The sequence below is a fragment of the Ailuropoda melanoleuca genome, chromosome 7 (genome assembly GCF_002007445.2).
Source record: "Ailuropoda melanoleuca isolate Jingjing chromosome 7, ASM200744v2, whole genome shotgun sequence".
Classification (NCBI taxonomy): Eukaryota; Metazoa; Chordata; class Mammalia; order Carnivora; family Ursidae; genus Ailuropoda; species Ailuropoda melanoleuca.
The window spans coordinates 60,334,800-60,352,606 of NC_048224.1; the positions used below are offsets into that span (position 1 = coordinate 60,334,800).

At 54.0% G+C, this 17,807-nt stretch overlaps 2 protein-coding genes across 2 annotated transcripts in view; one reads left to right on the forward strand and one right to left on the reverse strand.

The window, feature by feature from the left end:
• The window catches only part of PNPLA7 (patatin like phospholipase domain containing 7), a 69,269-nt gene extending 53,443 nt beyond the window's left edge, over nucleotides 1-15,826 (reverse strand). The window contains 12 exon segments of the mRNA XM_034664901.1: nucleotides 218-298; nucleotides 726-854; nucleotides 7,691-7,771; nucleotides 9,241-9,400; nucleotides 9,939-10,079; nucleotides 10,253-10,344; nucleotides 11,818-11,897; nucleotides 12,338-12,425; nucleotides 12,587-12,661; nucleotides 14,206-14,237; nucleotides 15,322-15,369; nucleotides 15,762-15,826. Of these exon segments, the coding sequence (XP_034520792.1) occupies nucleotides 218-298; nucleotides 726-854; nucleotides 7,691-7,771; nucleotides 9,241-9,400; nucleotides 9,939-10,079; nucleotides 10,253-10,344; nucleotides 11,818-11,897; nucleotides 12,338-12,425; nucleotides 12,587-12,661; nucleotides 14,206-14,235 (957 nt within the window). The 5' untranslated portion in view covers nucleotides 14,236-14,237; nucleotides 15,322-15,369; nucleotides 15,762-15,826.
• Nucleotides 15,827-15,963: 137 nt separating this feature from the next.
• On the forward strand, nucleotides 15,964-17,084 carry MRPL41 (mitochondrial ribosomal protein L41). Its single transcript, XM_011233474.3, has one exon. The coding sequence runs from the start codon at nucleotides 16,064-16,066 to the stop codon at nucleotides 16,469-16,471; it is 408 nt and encodes a 135-aa protein (XP_011231776.1). The 5' UTR covers nucleotides 15,964-16,063; the 3' UTR covers nucleotides 16,472-17,084.
• Nucleotides 17,085-17,807: the final 723 nt, after the last annotated feature.

A 17,807-nucleotide genomic window follows, 5' to 3' on the forward strand; every position in this document is an offset into this window, starting at 1 on the left:
TTCAGGCCAAACCGCAGGCTCTCCTGGAAGGGGCATCGGGGAGTCCCACCCCCAAGTCTCATGGGCGGGACAGGTCCTCAGCACAAGGTCTCGGGAGAACCAGCATGGGATTGGCACCAGCACAGGCTTTAAGGCAGAGGAGTAAACACAGCCCCACAAGCCCCTCTCAAAGCCCAGGGTCCCGGCGACACGGACGAGGGCGCGAGGCTGCGCTTACCGGGTTGAAGAGCTCTGTGGTCAGGCCCAGGTAGTTATGCAGAGCCAGAAAGGTGACCCTCTGCAGCCGCACCATGATGATCTGTGAGGGGACGGCTAGCTGTGCGGCGCCCAGCGCGTCCTCCAGACGCCCTGAGCCCCGCCACAACATGAAGCCCCCAGTCCTGACAACTCACCGTGGTCACCTAAGACGTTAGCGTTAGGGGCGTAAGAAAACTGCACTATTTTGCAAGTTTTTGGTAAATCTAAGATTACTTCAAAACAAGGAATTTAATAATAAACTCTTTGGGGGGCTAGTGGGGATTCTGAAGACCTCTTTGAGGTCATCAACACTAACTTTTACTGTAAGATATGTATCACAAATCCTTTGCAAAACCTCCTTAGTCCTTCCTACACCCTCTCCAGACGGGCCTTCCCGGGTGTGCGACACTCAGAACTGACGCCGCAGCCTGTGGTGAGCGCCTGTCCCGGGCCCTGGGCCATAAAGGGCTCCTGCACACATGACCCACCTGCACCACTCTGGCCAGGGTTTCAGGGTACTTCTCAAAGACTCCCTGGAAAGCCACCGCGGGGAGCCGGAGGACGGTGGAGGGGGCGGCGGCGCGGGCGGACACGGTTTTGTACGGAGCGGTGTGGCCCTGCAAGGACGGCAAGGTCAGGCTGCCCCCAGCAACCCCGTCTCCAGCAGCGACGAGACACCAGCACGTGGCTGTGCGTGGAGGCACCCACCAGGGCCCTGCGGTGCCTCGGGCCGCATGCCCACTGCCCTCAGGAGACGCGCCTCCTAGGAGCCCGCAGGGCCCGCTCTTCCAGCCAGGACATCGCCCTCCGCTGTCACCACCCTGTCCATTCACTGCCGCTTCCTGGCAGCCACCCAGCATTCATCTGTCCTGATGGTTTTGCCTTTGTCAAAACGTCACATAAATGGAATCACACAGAGCTGGCTCCCTTCACTGAGACGGCAGCTTGAGGCCTGCCATGCTGTTCACGCACCAGGAGTTATGACAAAGGTGCCAGCACGCCCCCTCATCATTTAAGCACCAGTCGGCCGCTCTGTGGAGAGCGGGCACCCCTGCGGTGGGTGCACAGTGGGTAGAGGGTATATCTTGGATGCGGCCTCACCCAGTGTCCCACTTACAAACGAGTCAAGCAGCTAGAAGATCCCAGGGGAGCCAAGGGAGGGCTGGCTCCCATCATATGGCAATTCTCATCTTGGTCCAAGAATCAGAGAGAAAAGCAGGTGCATATGTTTGGGGGAAACGTGGGAAAAGGGAATGACAGTGTAGCCACTGTTGTTAAAAATGGCTCGTGGGCTACTTATTTCAAATTGACTTGTTTGTTTAGAAAAACAATACCCTCGACCTCACCTAAAATTGAAACACTATGTGAACCCCAGAGAGAGGCTGAATTGCTGAGCGTGTGCGCAAGGCCCAGGTGTAGCCCCCAAAAAGCATCGTGCTTGCAAGCCTTTCCGAACATTCTCAGCAGCAGAAGCACGAGAAAAAACAACTATGAACAAGCTGGACGTCAGCTGGCAGCGGGTGCCTGAGCCAGGACACAGCCGTGCGAGCGGACGCCTGACACTGACGGCCTGCACAGGCCCAGCTGCAGAGGCCACAGCTGCCCTCCGGAGGGGGGGTCGACAGCCAGCCAGCTCGGCGATGGCTACGTGACCTGGGTGACGGCTAACCTGGCTGCTAAGTCGACTGCATTTCCATACAGCTGAAACGCTTCACGACATTTGTAAAAATGAAAGCAATAACGGAAGGGGGAGTTGGAGTAAGGTGGTCAAAGGGTACAAAGTTCCAGTTAGAGTATCAGGACGATGAGTACCAGGGATGCAACGAGCAACACGGTGCCCGTAGCTGCCGCGGGTCCCACAGGAGCACTGTGAAGGGGGTCCTAGGAGCTCGCCACATCTCATTTAAATGGATCTCTGTGAGATGATGGGTGTTAGCTGGACCTGTCGTGGTGATCTTTTCACAACAGACGCAGACCAGCACATCCTGCCATACACCCCACGCTCACAGTGACGTGCCGGTGATTTCACAGTAAAATGGAAAAAAACTAACAGAATCAAAATTGCCTAGGTATCAAAAGAGTATGTTCTTACTTCAGTCAGAAAAAATAATAATAAAGGCAACCTCCCAGTAAAGATAGTGCGTATCTCCATGGCATGCCCACTTATCTCTGCTCTGTTAAAAAGATACAACCCGGGGCGCCTGGCTGGCTCAAGGGGCGCCTGGGTGGCTCAAGTCGGTTAAGCGTCTGCCTCCGGCTCAGGTCATGATCCTGCAGTCCTGGGATCGAGCCCCACATCGTGGGGCTCTCTGCTCAGCGGGGAGCCTGCCCCTCCCCCTGCTTGTGCGTGCTGTCAAATAGATAAANCTTAAAAAAAAAAAAAAAAAAAAAAGATACAACCCTCCAAGAATCAAGACAAAAGCTAAGAGCAGACGAGATGTCTCAACAACATTTTGGAAGCTAGTGAAAAGTATGTGACAGAGTGGCAGCTGACCAAGCCATGTGATGGAAGCTGAACCGTTCTCCTTTGGGTACAGAGCCAAGACGGTGAAAGCCATCCTCACAGGAGGGCCTGAGCCCCCTCCCTGCCCTGCAGCTGGCCACTGGCATCCTGCAGATGGTGAAGCGGGCAGGTCACAGCCAGGCACTGTCTCACGTCTGGGCTGGAGGACAGTGTCCACCTGGATGGGGCAAGCCCACACTCCTTCCCGAACTCCAAGCCAGCTCCTCTGTGGCGGGACATGGGCAGATTCCTCTCTGAGATTCAGCTTTAGAGAAAAAAACTGCAGAGGCTGACCTGTGGGGCCCCTGCCAGCCTTCCCGCAGTAAGCCCTGGGGGGACAAACCCTGAGCACACAGGGGCTCACAGCCGGCTTCCAAGGAGCTCACGGTATTTTTCTTTTTATAATTAACCCATATATCCAGCACTCGAATGAAGGTATAGGACATTTCCAGCAACCCAGATTGAGCCCCCACTGAGCCTGATCAACCTAGTCCTGACAGGTAACACTAATTGGCCAGAACGGGAAAACTTCAGCTCAAGGGCCAAATCTCACCCCCTGCCTGTGTTTGTAAATAAATCTTTATTGGGACACTGGGACAGCCATGCTGAACAGTTACACCAGGGCTGTGTGGCCTGCCTGGCCCTCTTGTGTGTTGACCACCGCTCTGCCCTCACATGTCAGGCTTGTCTGTGTGAGATGTTCTTTCTGTGACTCACTCTGGCTCCATGTGTGGGGCTCAGTCACGCTGGTGACGTAGCCAGGTCAATGTGATGTCACTCCCACACAAATGGGCTGCTGGGAAAGACAGAAGCTGAGATAAACAGAGAAGAGAGACCCAAAAGAGCAAGAGAAGACACAGGGAGCAAAAGAAAACTTCGTCTTACTTCATCCATAAAAAATAATAAGATGTTATTTAAAAAAATAATTTAGAGGAAGAAAAAAAGAGCTCCTAAAATAGAGAACATGGTCCCTGAAACCAAAACCACAAGAAACAAGTGTTCGTGAGGGTGTGGAGAATATTAAAAATACAACTACCACATGACTCCAGTAACTCCACTGCTGGGTGTTTATCCACAGAATATGAAAACACTAATTAGGGGCGCCTGGGTGGCTCAGTCGTTAAGCGTCTGCCTTCGGCTCAGGGCGTGATCCCAGCGTTCTGGGATCGAGCCCCACATCAGGCTCCTCCACTGGGAGCCTGCTTCTTCCTCTCCCACTCCCCCTGCTTGTGTTCCCTCTCTTGCTGGCTGTCTTTCTGTCAAATAAATAAATAAAAAATCTTAAAGAAAAAAAAAGAAAACACTAATTAAAAAACTACACATGTAAAATACATACATAGGTATGTGCACCCCATACGGAGCAACCGAGCGCCTGCTGACTGACGACTGGGTAAAGAAGATGAGCTGTGTGTGTACACATGTACATGTATATATAATATATATACGTACACGTAGACAACAGATTACTACTCACCCGTGGAAAAGAATGAAATCTTGCCATTTGCAATGATGTGGATGGATCTACAGAGCGTTTTTGAGAGCGAAAGAGAGGGCACTCAAATGGCAGAGGAACAGGGAGAGAGAGAATCTTTTTTATTTTTTATTTATTCATTTGAGAGAGAGAGCACAAGCAGGGGGAGAGGCAGAGGGAGGGGGGAAAAGGCTCCCCCCTGAGCAAGGAGCCAGATACAAGGCTCGATCCCAGGACCCTGGGATCATGACAGAGCCGAAGGCAGGTGCCTGAGCCACCCAGGCGCCCCGGAGACAGAGAATCTTAAGCAGGCTCCACGCTAAGCGTGGTTCAATTTCACAACCCTGAGATCAGGACCTGAGCCAAAATCAAAAGTGGAGTGCTTAACAAACTGAGCCACCCAGGAGCCCCTAGAAAGTATCATGCTAAGTGAAATAAGTCAGTCAGAGAAAGACAAATATTGTCTGATCTCACTCATCTGTAGAATTTTAGAAACAAACAAGCAAAGGACAAAGACAGAGAGAAGCCAAGAAACAGACTGTTACTTATAAAAAATACACTGACGATAACCAGAGGGGAGGACGGGTGAAACAGGAGATGGGGTTAAGGAGGGCACCTGTCATCATGAGCACTGGGTGATACATGGAAGTGTTCAATCACCGTGTTGTACCCCGGAAACTAACACAACACTGTGTGTAACTATATTGAAAGTCTTAAAAATTTAATTTAAAAATAAATGAAATAAACAAATAAAACAAAAAATAAAATAAAATAATAAAATACACGGTGACTGAAATTAGAAATTCAGTGGAAAGTTTGGAGAATAAAATGGAAGAAATCTCCTAGAAAGTGTAACAGAAAGGGAAAGGTAGCAGAGAATAAAGACAACTGTAGATTTGTAAGGTTCCAGAACTCTATCTCCCTCACACCCTTCTTGGGAAGCAGACAGGAACTGCTCCACCAAAACAAGCAAGCTGGCCAAGGCAGCAGAGGTGAGGGCCCCACACAGACAGGACAGGACCCAGATGAGGAGCGGAGACCCTGGGAAGCTGGAGCTCAGCCCAGGGAGGTCAGGCTGGACAAGAAGATGGGGGGTCGGGGGCTTCTCAACTCACAGGGCACTGGGGCAGGGCACCAGACTACAACATACACAAAAAACGAAGCCACCCAAAAACCAAAGCAACTGTTAACTCCAAGGAAAACAAGAAAGGAACCTCACTGAGGTGAACAACACCACTTGAGTGTGGCTTTGCTGGGGTGAGAAGAGTGTGGAGGGCAACAGAGCAATCAGGAAAGTCTGCCCTCATTTCCAGGCCAGGAAGCCTACATGAATCTAAGACAGAAGGATTACAAAAGAGCAAGAGAACAGGTCATCCAGAAAGCCTAGAAGAGATGGAGAGGGCAGTGGAACAGACAACTGTGATTCAAAAACACCAAAACTGTTTTTTATAATCTGTTACTTGGATAAAATTAATTTTTTTAAATGACAAACACAAATATTTGATTAGGCAAAAGTGATGTCCTTACAGATGATCTATTAATCACAACACAGAATTATTTTCTCTCAAATATCACTCCTATTTTCTTACCCCACCCCACCGAAGGGAGATGGGCTCCCACTCCAGAAGGAGCACAGGGATGCAGCAGGCTGGAGGCCCTGCTCACAGCACACATCTCCTGGGGCTGCAAGAAATGGTGTCAAAGCCCAAAATTACAACGAGACAAAGACTCACTACAGACAAGAAATACCAGGAAGAGCCTCCGCCAAAGCTACTTTTGCTTAATCCTCGCCAAGGTAGAGGGAGGGTACAGAGCTGCATCACTCCCTAATTTATCTCCACGTGGAGAGACAATCTGTCTACACCTCCTGGGCTTCTCAGGCTCACAGTGCCCCTGACAGATCCTGACACATACCAGCCAGAGGCCTACAGAGCCACATGGGACCTGCCCTGCACATCTGGGTGCCCTTCCCAGCACAACGCTCTAGGCACAGGCATTGGCCTTTCCAGGCGGGTCAGCCTTGCTCAGAGGAGGTGGTGTCTCTCTCAGCAGTGGCCAAGCGTCTTGTGAAGACACACCAGGTCCTGGGGGCAGAGCGAGATGCCACAATCCTATCAACACCTCCACCCCAGACCCCAACAAAGCTTACAGCATGTCTGTGCCAGCCTAACAGGAATGGGGGAACACAGTGGACACCCCAAAGTTCCGAGTTTGTCACCCCCTTGTACACAAGAACCCAGGGCTAGATCAGAGGATACCCACCAAGGGCCCCACCCATCATGAGTGTCACACAAGTACCTGGACTCCGAGCCCCACATGCATGCATCCTTGCCAAGGTCTGCTAACCCGCTCTGCAGACCCCTCTGGGCAATGTCTGGGGACAATGAGGTACAAGCTGCCTCAATGAACAACTAAAAGTGACAGCAGGAAGTATGACCTCACGGTGAAGGTGACGATCAAATACGCCTTTTGAGCTATACCGGTGTGTGCACTATCAAAACTCAGGTAGGACACGCTTCAGATTTGTTTCACTGTACAGAGATTTTACTCTGAAAAAAAGACAATTAGACATTAAATTCCTGTTAACAAGAAGGGAACAGGTGTGCAGAGCTCAGACTTCCTACAGCTAGTGCTGCACATGTAATTGATTTTACTCTTCTGTCTACTTTTGCGTATGTGTGAAATGTTCCATGACGGGGAGCCTGGGGGGCTCAGTCAGAGGAGCATCTGCCTTCAGCTCGGGTCATGATCTTGTGGTCCTGGGATCAAGCCCCGCATCAGACTCCCTGCTTAGAGGGGAGTTGGCTTCTCCCTCTGTCCCTCCCCCTGCTCACAGTCTCTCTAAATAAGTAAATAAAAATCTTTAAAAAAAAATTCCATGACATTAAGTTTAAAAATCACAAGATAACATGAGATATTATTTTGTAATTGACTGGACTGGCAAAAATCGAACATGAGATGACTGCCTGGGTGGTGGGTGAGGACACGGGTGTCACAGGACTGTGGCTCAGGCGTGGGGGTGGGTGTGCACCCTCACACCACGGAAGTCTCCGCTAGCCAAATACATGAAACAATGTGCACACAAAACCATTCACCACAACACTCAACAGCAGAAGACTGAGAACAACAGGCATACGCATTGGCACAGAAGATTCAGAGGAGGGCCCCTCCTAGGAATGGGCCTTGGGGCCTGAAGGATGAAAGGAAATGTTTTCACTACACAATGTTTGTCCCTTTTGAATCTCGGACCACGTGCGTGTATTACTCAGTCCAGAAAATAACCATTTAAAAGACAGCCAAAATGCATGCGCAAATGCCCAGCTCTTCTTAAGCGCACAGTTAACGCTGTTCCCCCAAACACCCTTGACCTACGGGGGGTCCCTCCCACCCTAGGCCAGCCCCTCGACACTGGGGAGAACTGGTCTTGGCGCTGAGGAGCCTGCCATCCAGGTGACTCTGGGTGGACCCGGGGGACTCACGGTGATGACGTCCAGGATGCTGAGGAGACTGTGGACGCTGTCTCCGGCCAGAACCTCTTTGACCGCCACCTCAGTGCCGTCCTGCGCTCAGGAAGCGGAGCAGAGTCATCCACTGGGCCACCCAACCTCCACTGTCGCCTGTCCTCAGTTAGGCCATGCCCTAGCTGACCTCCGGGAATTCAGGGTATGATAAGCTCCAAAGCACAGGACAGAAAACATGAGGGTGAGTAAGAGCAATCAGGGAGTCCAGCCCGAGTGTGGCCCTTCAACCCAGGGCTTATCCGGACTGGATTTCACAAAACCTAAGGAGTTTGCTGATCTAAACAGAGGGCTGTGAGGGCCAAATTCAGTTGTTACTGGTATAAATAATGGCATTTTGATATATTTTCCACTGGATTGAAAGAGAAAGGAAACTATGGTGGTTATTTAGTATAGGAACTTTATCACAGCTTGACCCAGGAAAACCCTTTGTGAACTTGTTCAAACTTGGCCCTGGTCAGCCTCCAAAAACCCTTCCTTCTAACCCAGAGGCTCTGTTCCAGGAAAGGCCCGCCAGCTGGGTGGCGACAGCCCTGGACACTGATGGCGTGGCAGGAGGAGGCTGGATGAAGACCATTTCCTTTCTCATCATCCCATCAAGTCCAGGGTAGATGAAGCCTCACACAGACAGCATCATGTCTAGAAAGGGCATGTGGGATCCACGCTGGGTCAGGGCCCACCCCCAGGGCTCAGGCAGGTGGGGATTTCCTTAAGGTCAGGGGGCCACGTTGTGCAGTCTGGGGCTCCCTGTGTGTCTGTTTCAACAATAACAAGACGTGGGAAGCCTGGATCACACCACTGGGCACGTCAACAGATACACCCTGTGGAAAGCAAGACCTCCACAAGTTTGGCCTGGAGGTCGCCCCCTGGCAATTCTGATTCAAAGGTGTAATTTAACAGAGGCGGAAAGTAAGCATATTGTTTCCAGCTGAATTAATACCTTAATTATTTTCTTAGAGTTAAAATCATTCACAATCTGAAACTTGGAACATAAGGCAAGGGTTCAACTGATGGTGGCAGATCAATACCCAAGCGCTGGAGGCTGTTCCAAGGAGACAGGAGAGACACCTCAAAAGGCTTAGAACAGGTAAAATGCAGAAAACCACCAAATGCCACTGAACCCACTAAATGATGGGCACCCCCACATGTGTGAGCGAAAGGTAATGTACCAATATCGAAAGGCACATCAATCAGAAGCCAATGCTTCTGACACCGAGTGTGCCTTTTTCCCCAAAGAACCGAAACGTAAAATTTTATACTAACTTTTCAATAGAAAACCTTAAAAAATCTTTTAAATGCCAGACATGTAAGCAAAAACACAACAGGGACGCCCGGCTGGCTCTGTGGGTAGAGTGTGCAACTCTGGATTTCAGGGTTGTGAGTTCAAGCCCCACACTGGGTGTAGAGCTTACTTAAAACACACACACGCACACAACACAGCAGACCCACACCCTCCACGTCGCTCTGCACTCCATCAGGCCACTGACAAACACGTGGCCAGGCACTCTCACCGTGTCCTGGATGCAGACTTCCAGGCGCCCGTCCTGCACCACATAGATGCTGGTATCTGGCTCCCCCGGCTGAAAGACATGCTCCCCTTCGAGTAGCTGCACGAAGACCATGTGTTTGCAAAGTTCCAGGAACAGTGGCTTCTCAAAGTGGCCCAGGACCCTGCAAAAGCACGGCACATGTGGGAGACCTTCCCGAAGAAGAGAGGGAGGCTGATGGAGATACAGCCATTGCCGCCGTCACCCCTGGCCAGATCCACAGATCCACAGAGCTGGGGTTCACGGAGGTGCGGACCCTGCAGCACTAGCACCCCGATTCACTGTCAGGACAGACGATGAAACTTCAGGAACTCCCATAAACTGCTTTCCCATCAGCTTGAAGAACTCTTGAGCCATACTGTGAATCTGAACCAGAGGGGTACACAAAAGCCTGGCACGGCGAAGCAGTGCTCGAAAGAGGAATGGAGTTTCCAGGCGGAGGTGGGAGGGAGCCCGGGCTTGGAGCTTCGATCCAGCCACACACTTCCCGCACCTGCTCTGAGTTTCCTCCTGATCATGGAAATGCCGACGAGCAAATACAAGAGGAAAGAAGCGCGAGGAGCCACACTGGCGGCCACAGGGAAGGGAGCACGGCCACAGGGAAGGGAGCACAGCCCCAGGCCCTCCTGCAGCAGGCCTCTGTTACTCGGCTTCCGTCTTACCGCACGTTCTTCAGCATGTACAAAACTTCTGACGGCAGGTGAGAATTCTTCACGTCAAACTCCGTGAGGTCAGCCTCCAGCAGGGAGGGTGGTGGCTCCTTTGGCTGCAGGGTTGGGTATTCCTTTTTGAAATGCAGAATCCTACAAAGCAGAGATATATGCACCTGGAGCCCAAAGGGATTCCAAGCAGACGCATGAGCACTGCAGACCCAGAGGCAGGGCAGCCAGGGGCAGCAGCGATGGCCAGCAGGCTCACCAGTGCCCTCCAGGGAGGGCAGCTGCAACACGTGTGGCCTGAAGGACACTCTTAGTACCTCTTGGCCAAAGATAGCACCTTGGTCCTCTTCCTCATCCGCTGCCGGGGGGGCGCCGTGCTCCCCACAAGCGTGTGGGGCAGCGTGGTCACCTGCAAGGTGAAAGGAGAGGCCGAGTCCTGAGCCTGGACCTAAAGGACCTGGCCTCAGCCTGAGGGCTCAGCCGCAGCCCTCAGGACCTGCCTGCAGGCGTGGCATCAGCTCCCAGGGGCTGGCCCTGCCTGCCCTGCCTGCCCAGGACACGGGGAACCATCCCTGTACCACAGACAAAGCACCTCATGGCCATATCCCCAAACAGCCAGTACTCTCAGAGCACCAGGTCCTCAGGCCTGTGCCCCCTCTGCCTGCAAGGCTGCTGCTCAGCCTCTCCTCTGCTGTGCTGATGCAGCAGTCCCTCTCCACAGCCTTTCAAAAGCTGGCCCTGGAGTGTCCGGGTGGCGACTCTTGGTTTTGGCTCAGGTCGTGATCTCAGGGTTCTGAGACTGAGCCCCGAGTCCAGCTCTTGCTCATCATGGAGTCTGCTTGAGGTTCTCTTTCCCTCTCCCTGCCCCTCCGGCTCGTACACGCACACACGCTCTCCTCTCTCTAAAATAAATAAATACATGAATACATAAGAAAAGCTGGCCCTGCCCTGTCCTACTGCCCCTCCCCCCAGAATCCAAGTCCCTGCATGCTCATCCCAGGTCTGGAAAGCTCTTTGCCCCTCCCCCACCACTGAGGTCAGCTCATCTGGTTTCTGGATGTCAGCAAGCCCCCTTTGGGCAGCCACTGCCCCTCCGCTCCCCGAGTGGCACCTGCCCCATGGTGTCAGCTGTGGGTGTGTGGTCACAACTCCTTCCTTCCAGGTGACCTGGCACCACTGGACCACTCTTCTCTCCTCCTCCGCCCGTGTCTGGCCACTGCACAGTCCTCAGTGGGACCACTGGTTGACTGCCTCCTCACCCGACCACACGCAGGCTCCTTCAAGACCTGCGTGAGGCCAGCCCATGTGGCCCCTCACTAGGCCGTGAGGCGAAAGTGTTCAGGCTCGAGGCCCGTGCCACGGCCCGTCAGCAGCACCAGTGGACCTCCACATCACAGCCTGACGTTGAGAAGAATGGGAGGTCCATGCAAGGACTCACATGCCTTCTCCTGTGGCATTTCAAGTTTGCTACAGAGAACACGTATTAGCTGCTTATCCAGAAAGAAGTGGTGAGTAGAGGCTACTCTACAACGCCAGCAGCTATTCGAAGCACGTAGTTCGAGCAGAGCAAGGCCCTGGGCAGTGTTAAGTCCGTCCTGCCCTCAGGGAGCGGGAAGGGGCCAGGGGTGACCAGGAAGGACTGGACCAAGCCACTTATCCTTCACGTGGGTACTGATGCTGACAAGGGAGGCCTCCCAATGTCCAAATCTTGGCAGGACCCGCCGTGCCCCAGGACACGGGCCGACGAGGCCTCCATCTGTCTGCACTGGCTAAGTCTCTGAGGGCACGGAGGCCACAGCACTGCAGAGTGAGGGCAGCCACAGGCTGCTGGGGGCCCCACTGCACTGGGGCCTGTAGGAAGCGGGCCTGCAGCACAGGTTACCTTCCTCATGATCTTCCGGCCATAAAACATCACTTTGTCTCTCTTCCGGAACCTGTACTGAGGAGTGGGCTGTACTTGTCCTGCAAGGGGAGCACAGGCGCCTCCTGAGCCATGTCTGGGGCACAAAGAGGCGGGAGGGTTCTGCCAGACAGCCTGTAGCACATGCAAGCCAAGCCCCCCCGCCCGCACCTGCTACATCATACAGCGTGGGGGAAAGGCAAGTGGCATCTTGGGCCTGGGGCGAGCACAGGCTGGCTCCCAGGGAGCAGGACTTGCATCTCTTCTTACCAAAGTCTGGCTCAGAAATGTAAGCCAAGAAAGCTGGGAACATACACAAATTCCATGGGTCCGGCATGCACAGCCTCAGTGGGGACAGGCCAGCAGTTCCCAACAAAAGCTATCACAGGCCTGAGAGCTGCTCCCAGGAGCTCAAAACACAGGCAAGTCACAAAAACCCCTCCCACCCTCCCAAGCCCTTGTCCCTTACCCCTAGAGCTGAAGTCTGAAGCAAGATACTCACGGAATCGGTTAACCCTTCTGTACACAAAAAAGATGGTGATGCCAATGAGGGCCAGGGCCAGGAGGGCTCCAATCACAATCCCTATCAGCTGGGTGAGGTCACAGACAGAGCACCCGTCAGCAAGACTGCCACAGAGCCCCTCCCCACCCTGGCAACAGGCTGGGACAAGGGGGCCAGGAGCAGCCAGGAGTGCAACAAGCCACAAATCCCAGGGCCCACCCATCACCAGGAAGCACTTGAGATGGTTACCATGGTGGACTGTGAATGCTGCTCCGTCAACTGCAGCCCCCAGGACTGCAGGGCAGCACCCAGACAGAAGTCAGCCTAGAGGAGAACAACGTGGTCAGGAAGGGCCAACACAGGCATGGCCCTGGCTTCCCAGGGCAGCAAGAATAGAGCTGCTGGTTAGGGAGGAAGTGAGCAGCCCCAGAAGAAGTGATCATCTGGGCTGCTGAGGTCCTCTGAGCATGCCTGCTCAGGAGACATAGAAACCTGTCTCCCATGGCCACCCACAGGACACGGGGCCAGTCAGGCAGTCGGGCAGGGGCAGCAGCCGTGCTGTGCTGACCACAAATGCCCTAGGCATCCTTATCACATGTGAATCCTACATCTTCAGCTTTCCAGTCCCTCAGACGCAAGTCTAGAGGAGCAAGCCTGGCTGGCCACAGGGGGTGCGAAGGCCATCACTCAGTGCCCTCTGATCACCAACGGGACTGTGTGCTGCAGGACACATGGAAGCCTACACCACAGCAATGCTGAGAAACCCCAAGGAGCCATCCGGATTTTGAGAACCCTGAATACCAGCTCATAGCATGGAAAGGTTATGTGCCTGCTTCCCTACCACCTCCCAGGGAAGGAGTTAATGGTGCTTCAGAAGCCCAAACCCAAGGGAGGGAGGAGGAAGAGAAAAAAGTGAGCACAGGATGATGAATGGGCAGATGGCTGGGGCCACCTACATGGAGGATTATCGGCTGATTCCCCCAAAAAGATGAAAATGAACAAGAGAAACCAGCCAAACAAGCAGCCACTCTGTATTCCTCCGGTTATCCACATACCTCTCCCCCAGCAGCCAGGAGCAAGATGGGGCAGGGGACACCTGTTAACCCTTTCAAGTCACAAGTGCCAAGGGCTAAAGTAGCTGGTCCGATCCTTAGAGAGAGCACCAGACACAGCGGGGATGACAGAAAACCCAATAAAATGGAAGGGCATTCAGAAAAAAGTCTCAAAAGCAGAATGTTGCCACAAGACAGGATAAGTAAATGGCCCAGAAAACCAGGTCTTTGAAGTTGGCTCAGCAGGCACATGGAAGCAGTGGGAGCTTTCTGCTTCAGAGCTGAGGCATCCAGTCTCTCCTGGCCTGGAGTGTGTGTTCAGCTGTCGAAATGACAGCACCCGCGACCCACTCTCCTCTTAGGTGTGTCCCTTGGAGTTCAGCCACCACGTCAAGGACAACCAAGGGTAACCAAGGAAAGGGTCACACAGGTGGCCCATAACCTAGTTATACAATCTCCTATATTGAGCATCTCAGGCTTTTCATGGTTGTTTAAATACATCCACTTTTCTGCTTTAGGAATAAAGGCCTTTGTGATTTGGCTACAGACATTCCACAGAGAAAAAGACTCGAGTGAAAGCAAGCAAAAGTCCTAAGGGGAAGCAGGAATTGACAGCTGTGACCTCAGGGGAAGAAGTGGCAGCATCTCAACTCTGACAAGGGGACAGAGGGGCCCAAGCTGCCACTCCCATTCAGCCAACTTCAAGGAGCTGCCCACAGAGCAAATGCGAAAAGGACCCTTTCTCCTGGTCCAGAAATGCCCCTAAGTGGGAATTCTGAGGCTCTGATTCATCCCTGAAACCCTCCAGTTCCATACCTCTGGGCTGGCATCCTCCTCTTGCTTCATGGCTAAAAATGAAAAACAAAACAAGACAAAAAACCAGTCAAGGTGAAAAAAAGAAAGACTGATTCACAGGAGGGGAAGTGTCCCCCCAACTCATGCTGGCGGGGCAGAGCAATGCTTTCAGCCATTTCTCCTGGGTTCCTTTTCTGTTTAAATTGTGTTTGCACTAAAAGGAAAACCCTGAAGGCAGCTGTGTTCTCCATGAAGAGAAGCACCAGTGTCACTTCCCTCTCTCCTTCCCAGCTCTCCTGCAGCTGCTCAGGAACCCACAACTGCAGCCAAGTCCGGCTCCTCTCCCAGAAGGTCAAGGGCAAGCATGGGCAGCTCAGCCAAGGCCTAGTGCCGCCAGGAGCATCCAGGGCCACAGGGACAAGGCTGTGGCTGGGGGTGGGGTAGGGGTGCACGGGGCCCCACAGGGCAACTGTTGAGACAACCTAGTGGCCTGCCTCAGGGGGTTTCCTATCCAGTGGGGTTGAGTCCTCAAGGTGGGTGTGTCGGGTCCAGAGGAGGATGAACTTGGAGAGTGGTTCACCTTGCCCCCGTCTACTGGGGAGGAGCCAGGTCTGGGGCTTCCACCCTGTGGCTCCCAGCCTCTTAGAACAGCAGCAGCAAGAGAGGACTTGTCTCTCCCAAAAACCCATCCAGAGAAGTGGGGATGCAGAAGGTAGATGCGGGGTCATAGTGCATTTGCTCCTCGGTCAAATGTCCAGTGTCCTCTGCCACCCACATGGAAAACCCTTCCTTCTTAGATGGTCCTCTCCTGAAGGGCCAGCAGTGCCCTTGACCCCACCTCTGTGGCCTGCAAGTGCCCTAACCTGGCAGTCTCCCCACACACCCCATCCCTGAGCGTCTGAAGTGCGGTAGAGCTCATGGCCCCCAGGACCTGCTAGGGAGACAAGGTGGAAGTCATTGCTACACTGCCTGGGACAGCACAGAGCCAGACGGCAGTGGGGGTCAGGCGGCTGCAGGGTTGGGAAGCGGCAGGTTAGAGAAGCATCGGGGTTAGTGGCCATCCAGGTTCGAGTGTCATTTTAAGGGGTCATCGGGGCTGGGGGGTGTCGGTGTGGGTGGATATCAGGGCTGGAGTACCTCGGCGTTGACAAGCGTTGGGTCTGGACGTCGTCGGGGCGTGGAGAGCTGGGGTTGACGGGTGTCGGAGTTAAGGGGCATCGGAGTTAGGGAGTTTGGGTTTGGGGACAGCGAGGCTGGGGGGCTCGAGGTTTATTGTCTGGGTTGGGGGCTGGGAGTTGACAGGCCTCGGGGTTGGGCCTCAGGGTTGGGGGGCCTCGGAGTTGGGGGCTCCGGGTCGACGGGCGTCGGGGCTGGGGGTTGTGGTTAACGTCCGGGAGACCGAGAGGACACGGGATCCGCCTCCCACCTGCACCTCCCACCGCGCAGCGCAGCGCAGGGCTGGGCGGGCCTGTGGGGCACTGTGCGTCCCGTCACGGGTTGGGGGCACTGATGGCTACCCTTCCTGATAGGGCCAGACCCAGGGCATCGCCATCTCGGGGCGCTCTGTGGCGACTCACCGGGACCGCGCGCTCCCGACGCCCGCGCTCCCGTCACTAGCCCCGCCGCCCGGCCGCCGGCGCCGCGCCTCCCCGCGCACGGGCCACGGCCCGGAAGTCCCGCCCACCCGCAGGGCCGAGGCCGGGCATTGGACGCAGCGCCGCCAATCGGAGCTGCTCTTGCTGCGGCGCGAAGGCCGGGTGGCGCCGGAAGCCGCGCCGACCGCCGGAAGCCGCCGAGGGCGCCGGAAGCGGAGGGTGGTGCGGCCGTTCGTGTGCCTGGGAGCTGGCTGGGCGAGCGCCCGCGTGGTGCAGGGGTCAGTATGGGACTCCTGAGCGGGGCTGCTCGCATGCTGGTGCGGGGCGCCGACCGCATGAGCAAGTGGACCAGCAAGCGGGGCCCGCGCACCTTCTACAAGGGTCGCGGCGCCAAGGGCACCGGCGTCCGCGGCCGCGACGGGAAGTTCGTGCTGGTCAAGGAGATGGTCCCGGAGCTCGTGGTGCCCGAGCTGGCCGGGTTCAGGCTCAAGCCCTACGTGAACTACCGCGCCCAGGCGGGCACAGACACGCCCCTGACGGCCGAACAGCTGTTCCGGGAGGCAGTGGCACCTGCCATCGAGAAGGACTTCAAGGACGGCACTTTCGACCCGGAGCAGCTGGAAAAGTACGGCTTCGAGCCCACCCAGGAAGGCAAGCTCTTCCAGCTGTACCCCAAGAACTTCCCGCGCTAGGAGCCGCGGAGTGACCGCCGCTGGGTGTGCCTGCGAGCCTGCGGACTGCGCCCAGCCATCCTCCCCGGCCGCTGGCCCCGGGGTGGGCGAGTGGGGTCGGCTTTGGCATCTGATCGTTGTGAGATGAAAGCGACCTAGGCAGAATCCTAGAGACCCTACTCCCAGTGAAACCGGAATCCGTCGTCTTCCCGACCACAAGGTTTTGGGGCAAGAATACGTGGCTTAGCTTGCAGAAGGAAAAGAATTCACAAGGCGCATCGTGCCACGTGACAGCACGGGTTAATTCATCGCCCAGATTCTTCACCCCACGAAACCAATCAGCATATTCTTTATGGGTTCAAAAGCAGCTGTTTTGGGGGCAAACCTCCAGTAATCTAGTCTCTTTCTCTTTTGGGTTCACCTGTTTCGGTGCATAGCCTTCTGGTCTTCTGTATTCTGCTTCATTGATTCTTGTGTTAAATCCCTTAAACTCTAAAGGAGGGTTCAAACTCTTCTGTTGAAATAAATGCGACATTAGTTGGGAATCCATCATTTTAGCACAGTAATTTCTTGCATGTTCTCACCTATATTTTCATCAGAAAATAAAGCAAAAAATAGAAGTGTTTTTCTGGGATGTCTGGGTGACTCAGTTGATTAAGTGTCTGCCTTCAGCTCAGGTCATAAACTTGGGGTGCTGGGATGGAGTCCTGCGTCAGGCTCCCTGCTGGGGGGGGGTCTGCTTTTCCCTCTGCCCTCCACACCTTGTTCTTGCACACATGCTTGCTCTCTCAAATAAAATCTTAAAAAAAAAAAGTGCACGTTTCCTGACTCTGAACACCTACTTAACAGTTTTATGTACAGTTTTTTTATCTGACAAAATCCACACTGGCCTGCACTTCGACTACTGTTTCTTCCAGAGAGACAAGATGAACTCTGTGGGAGTCAGATGAGTCAGACTCAGGTTGGGTTCTTCGAGCTACTCTGTGTCTAGACTTGGGAAGCCACTCAGGTACTAAAGCTACAAGGGGGACGAGGGATTGATTAATCCACCACAATAACTTATTTCAAGCTTATGACACGCTAAGGCCACTCAATGTGTACACATTTCCCTTTGCTTATCAGCATAGGAGACTAATGGAAGCATTTCTGGTGCCATGATGAGGTGGTCTTTTTAAATGTTCACGTAAAACTACTGTTGTTAAGTAGCTTTAAGGAAAAGCACACTTTCAGGACGGCTGGGTGGCTTAGTCAGTGAAGTGTCTGCCTTCAGCTCAGGTCATGATCTTGGGGTCCTGGGATTGAGCCCCACATGGGGCTCCCTGCTCAGCAGGGAGTCTGCTCTCTCTCCCTCTGACCC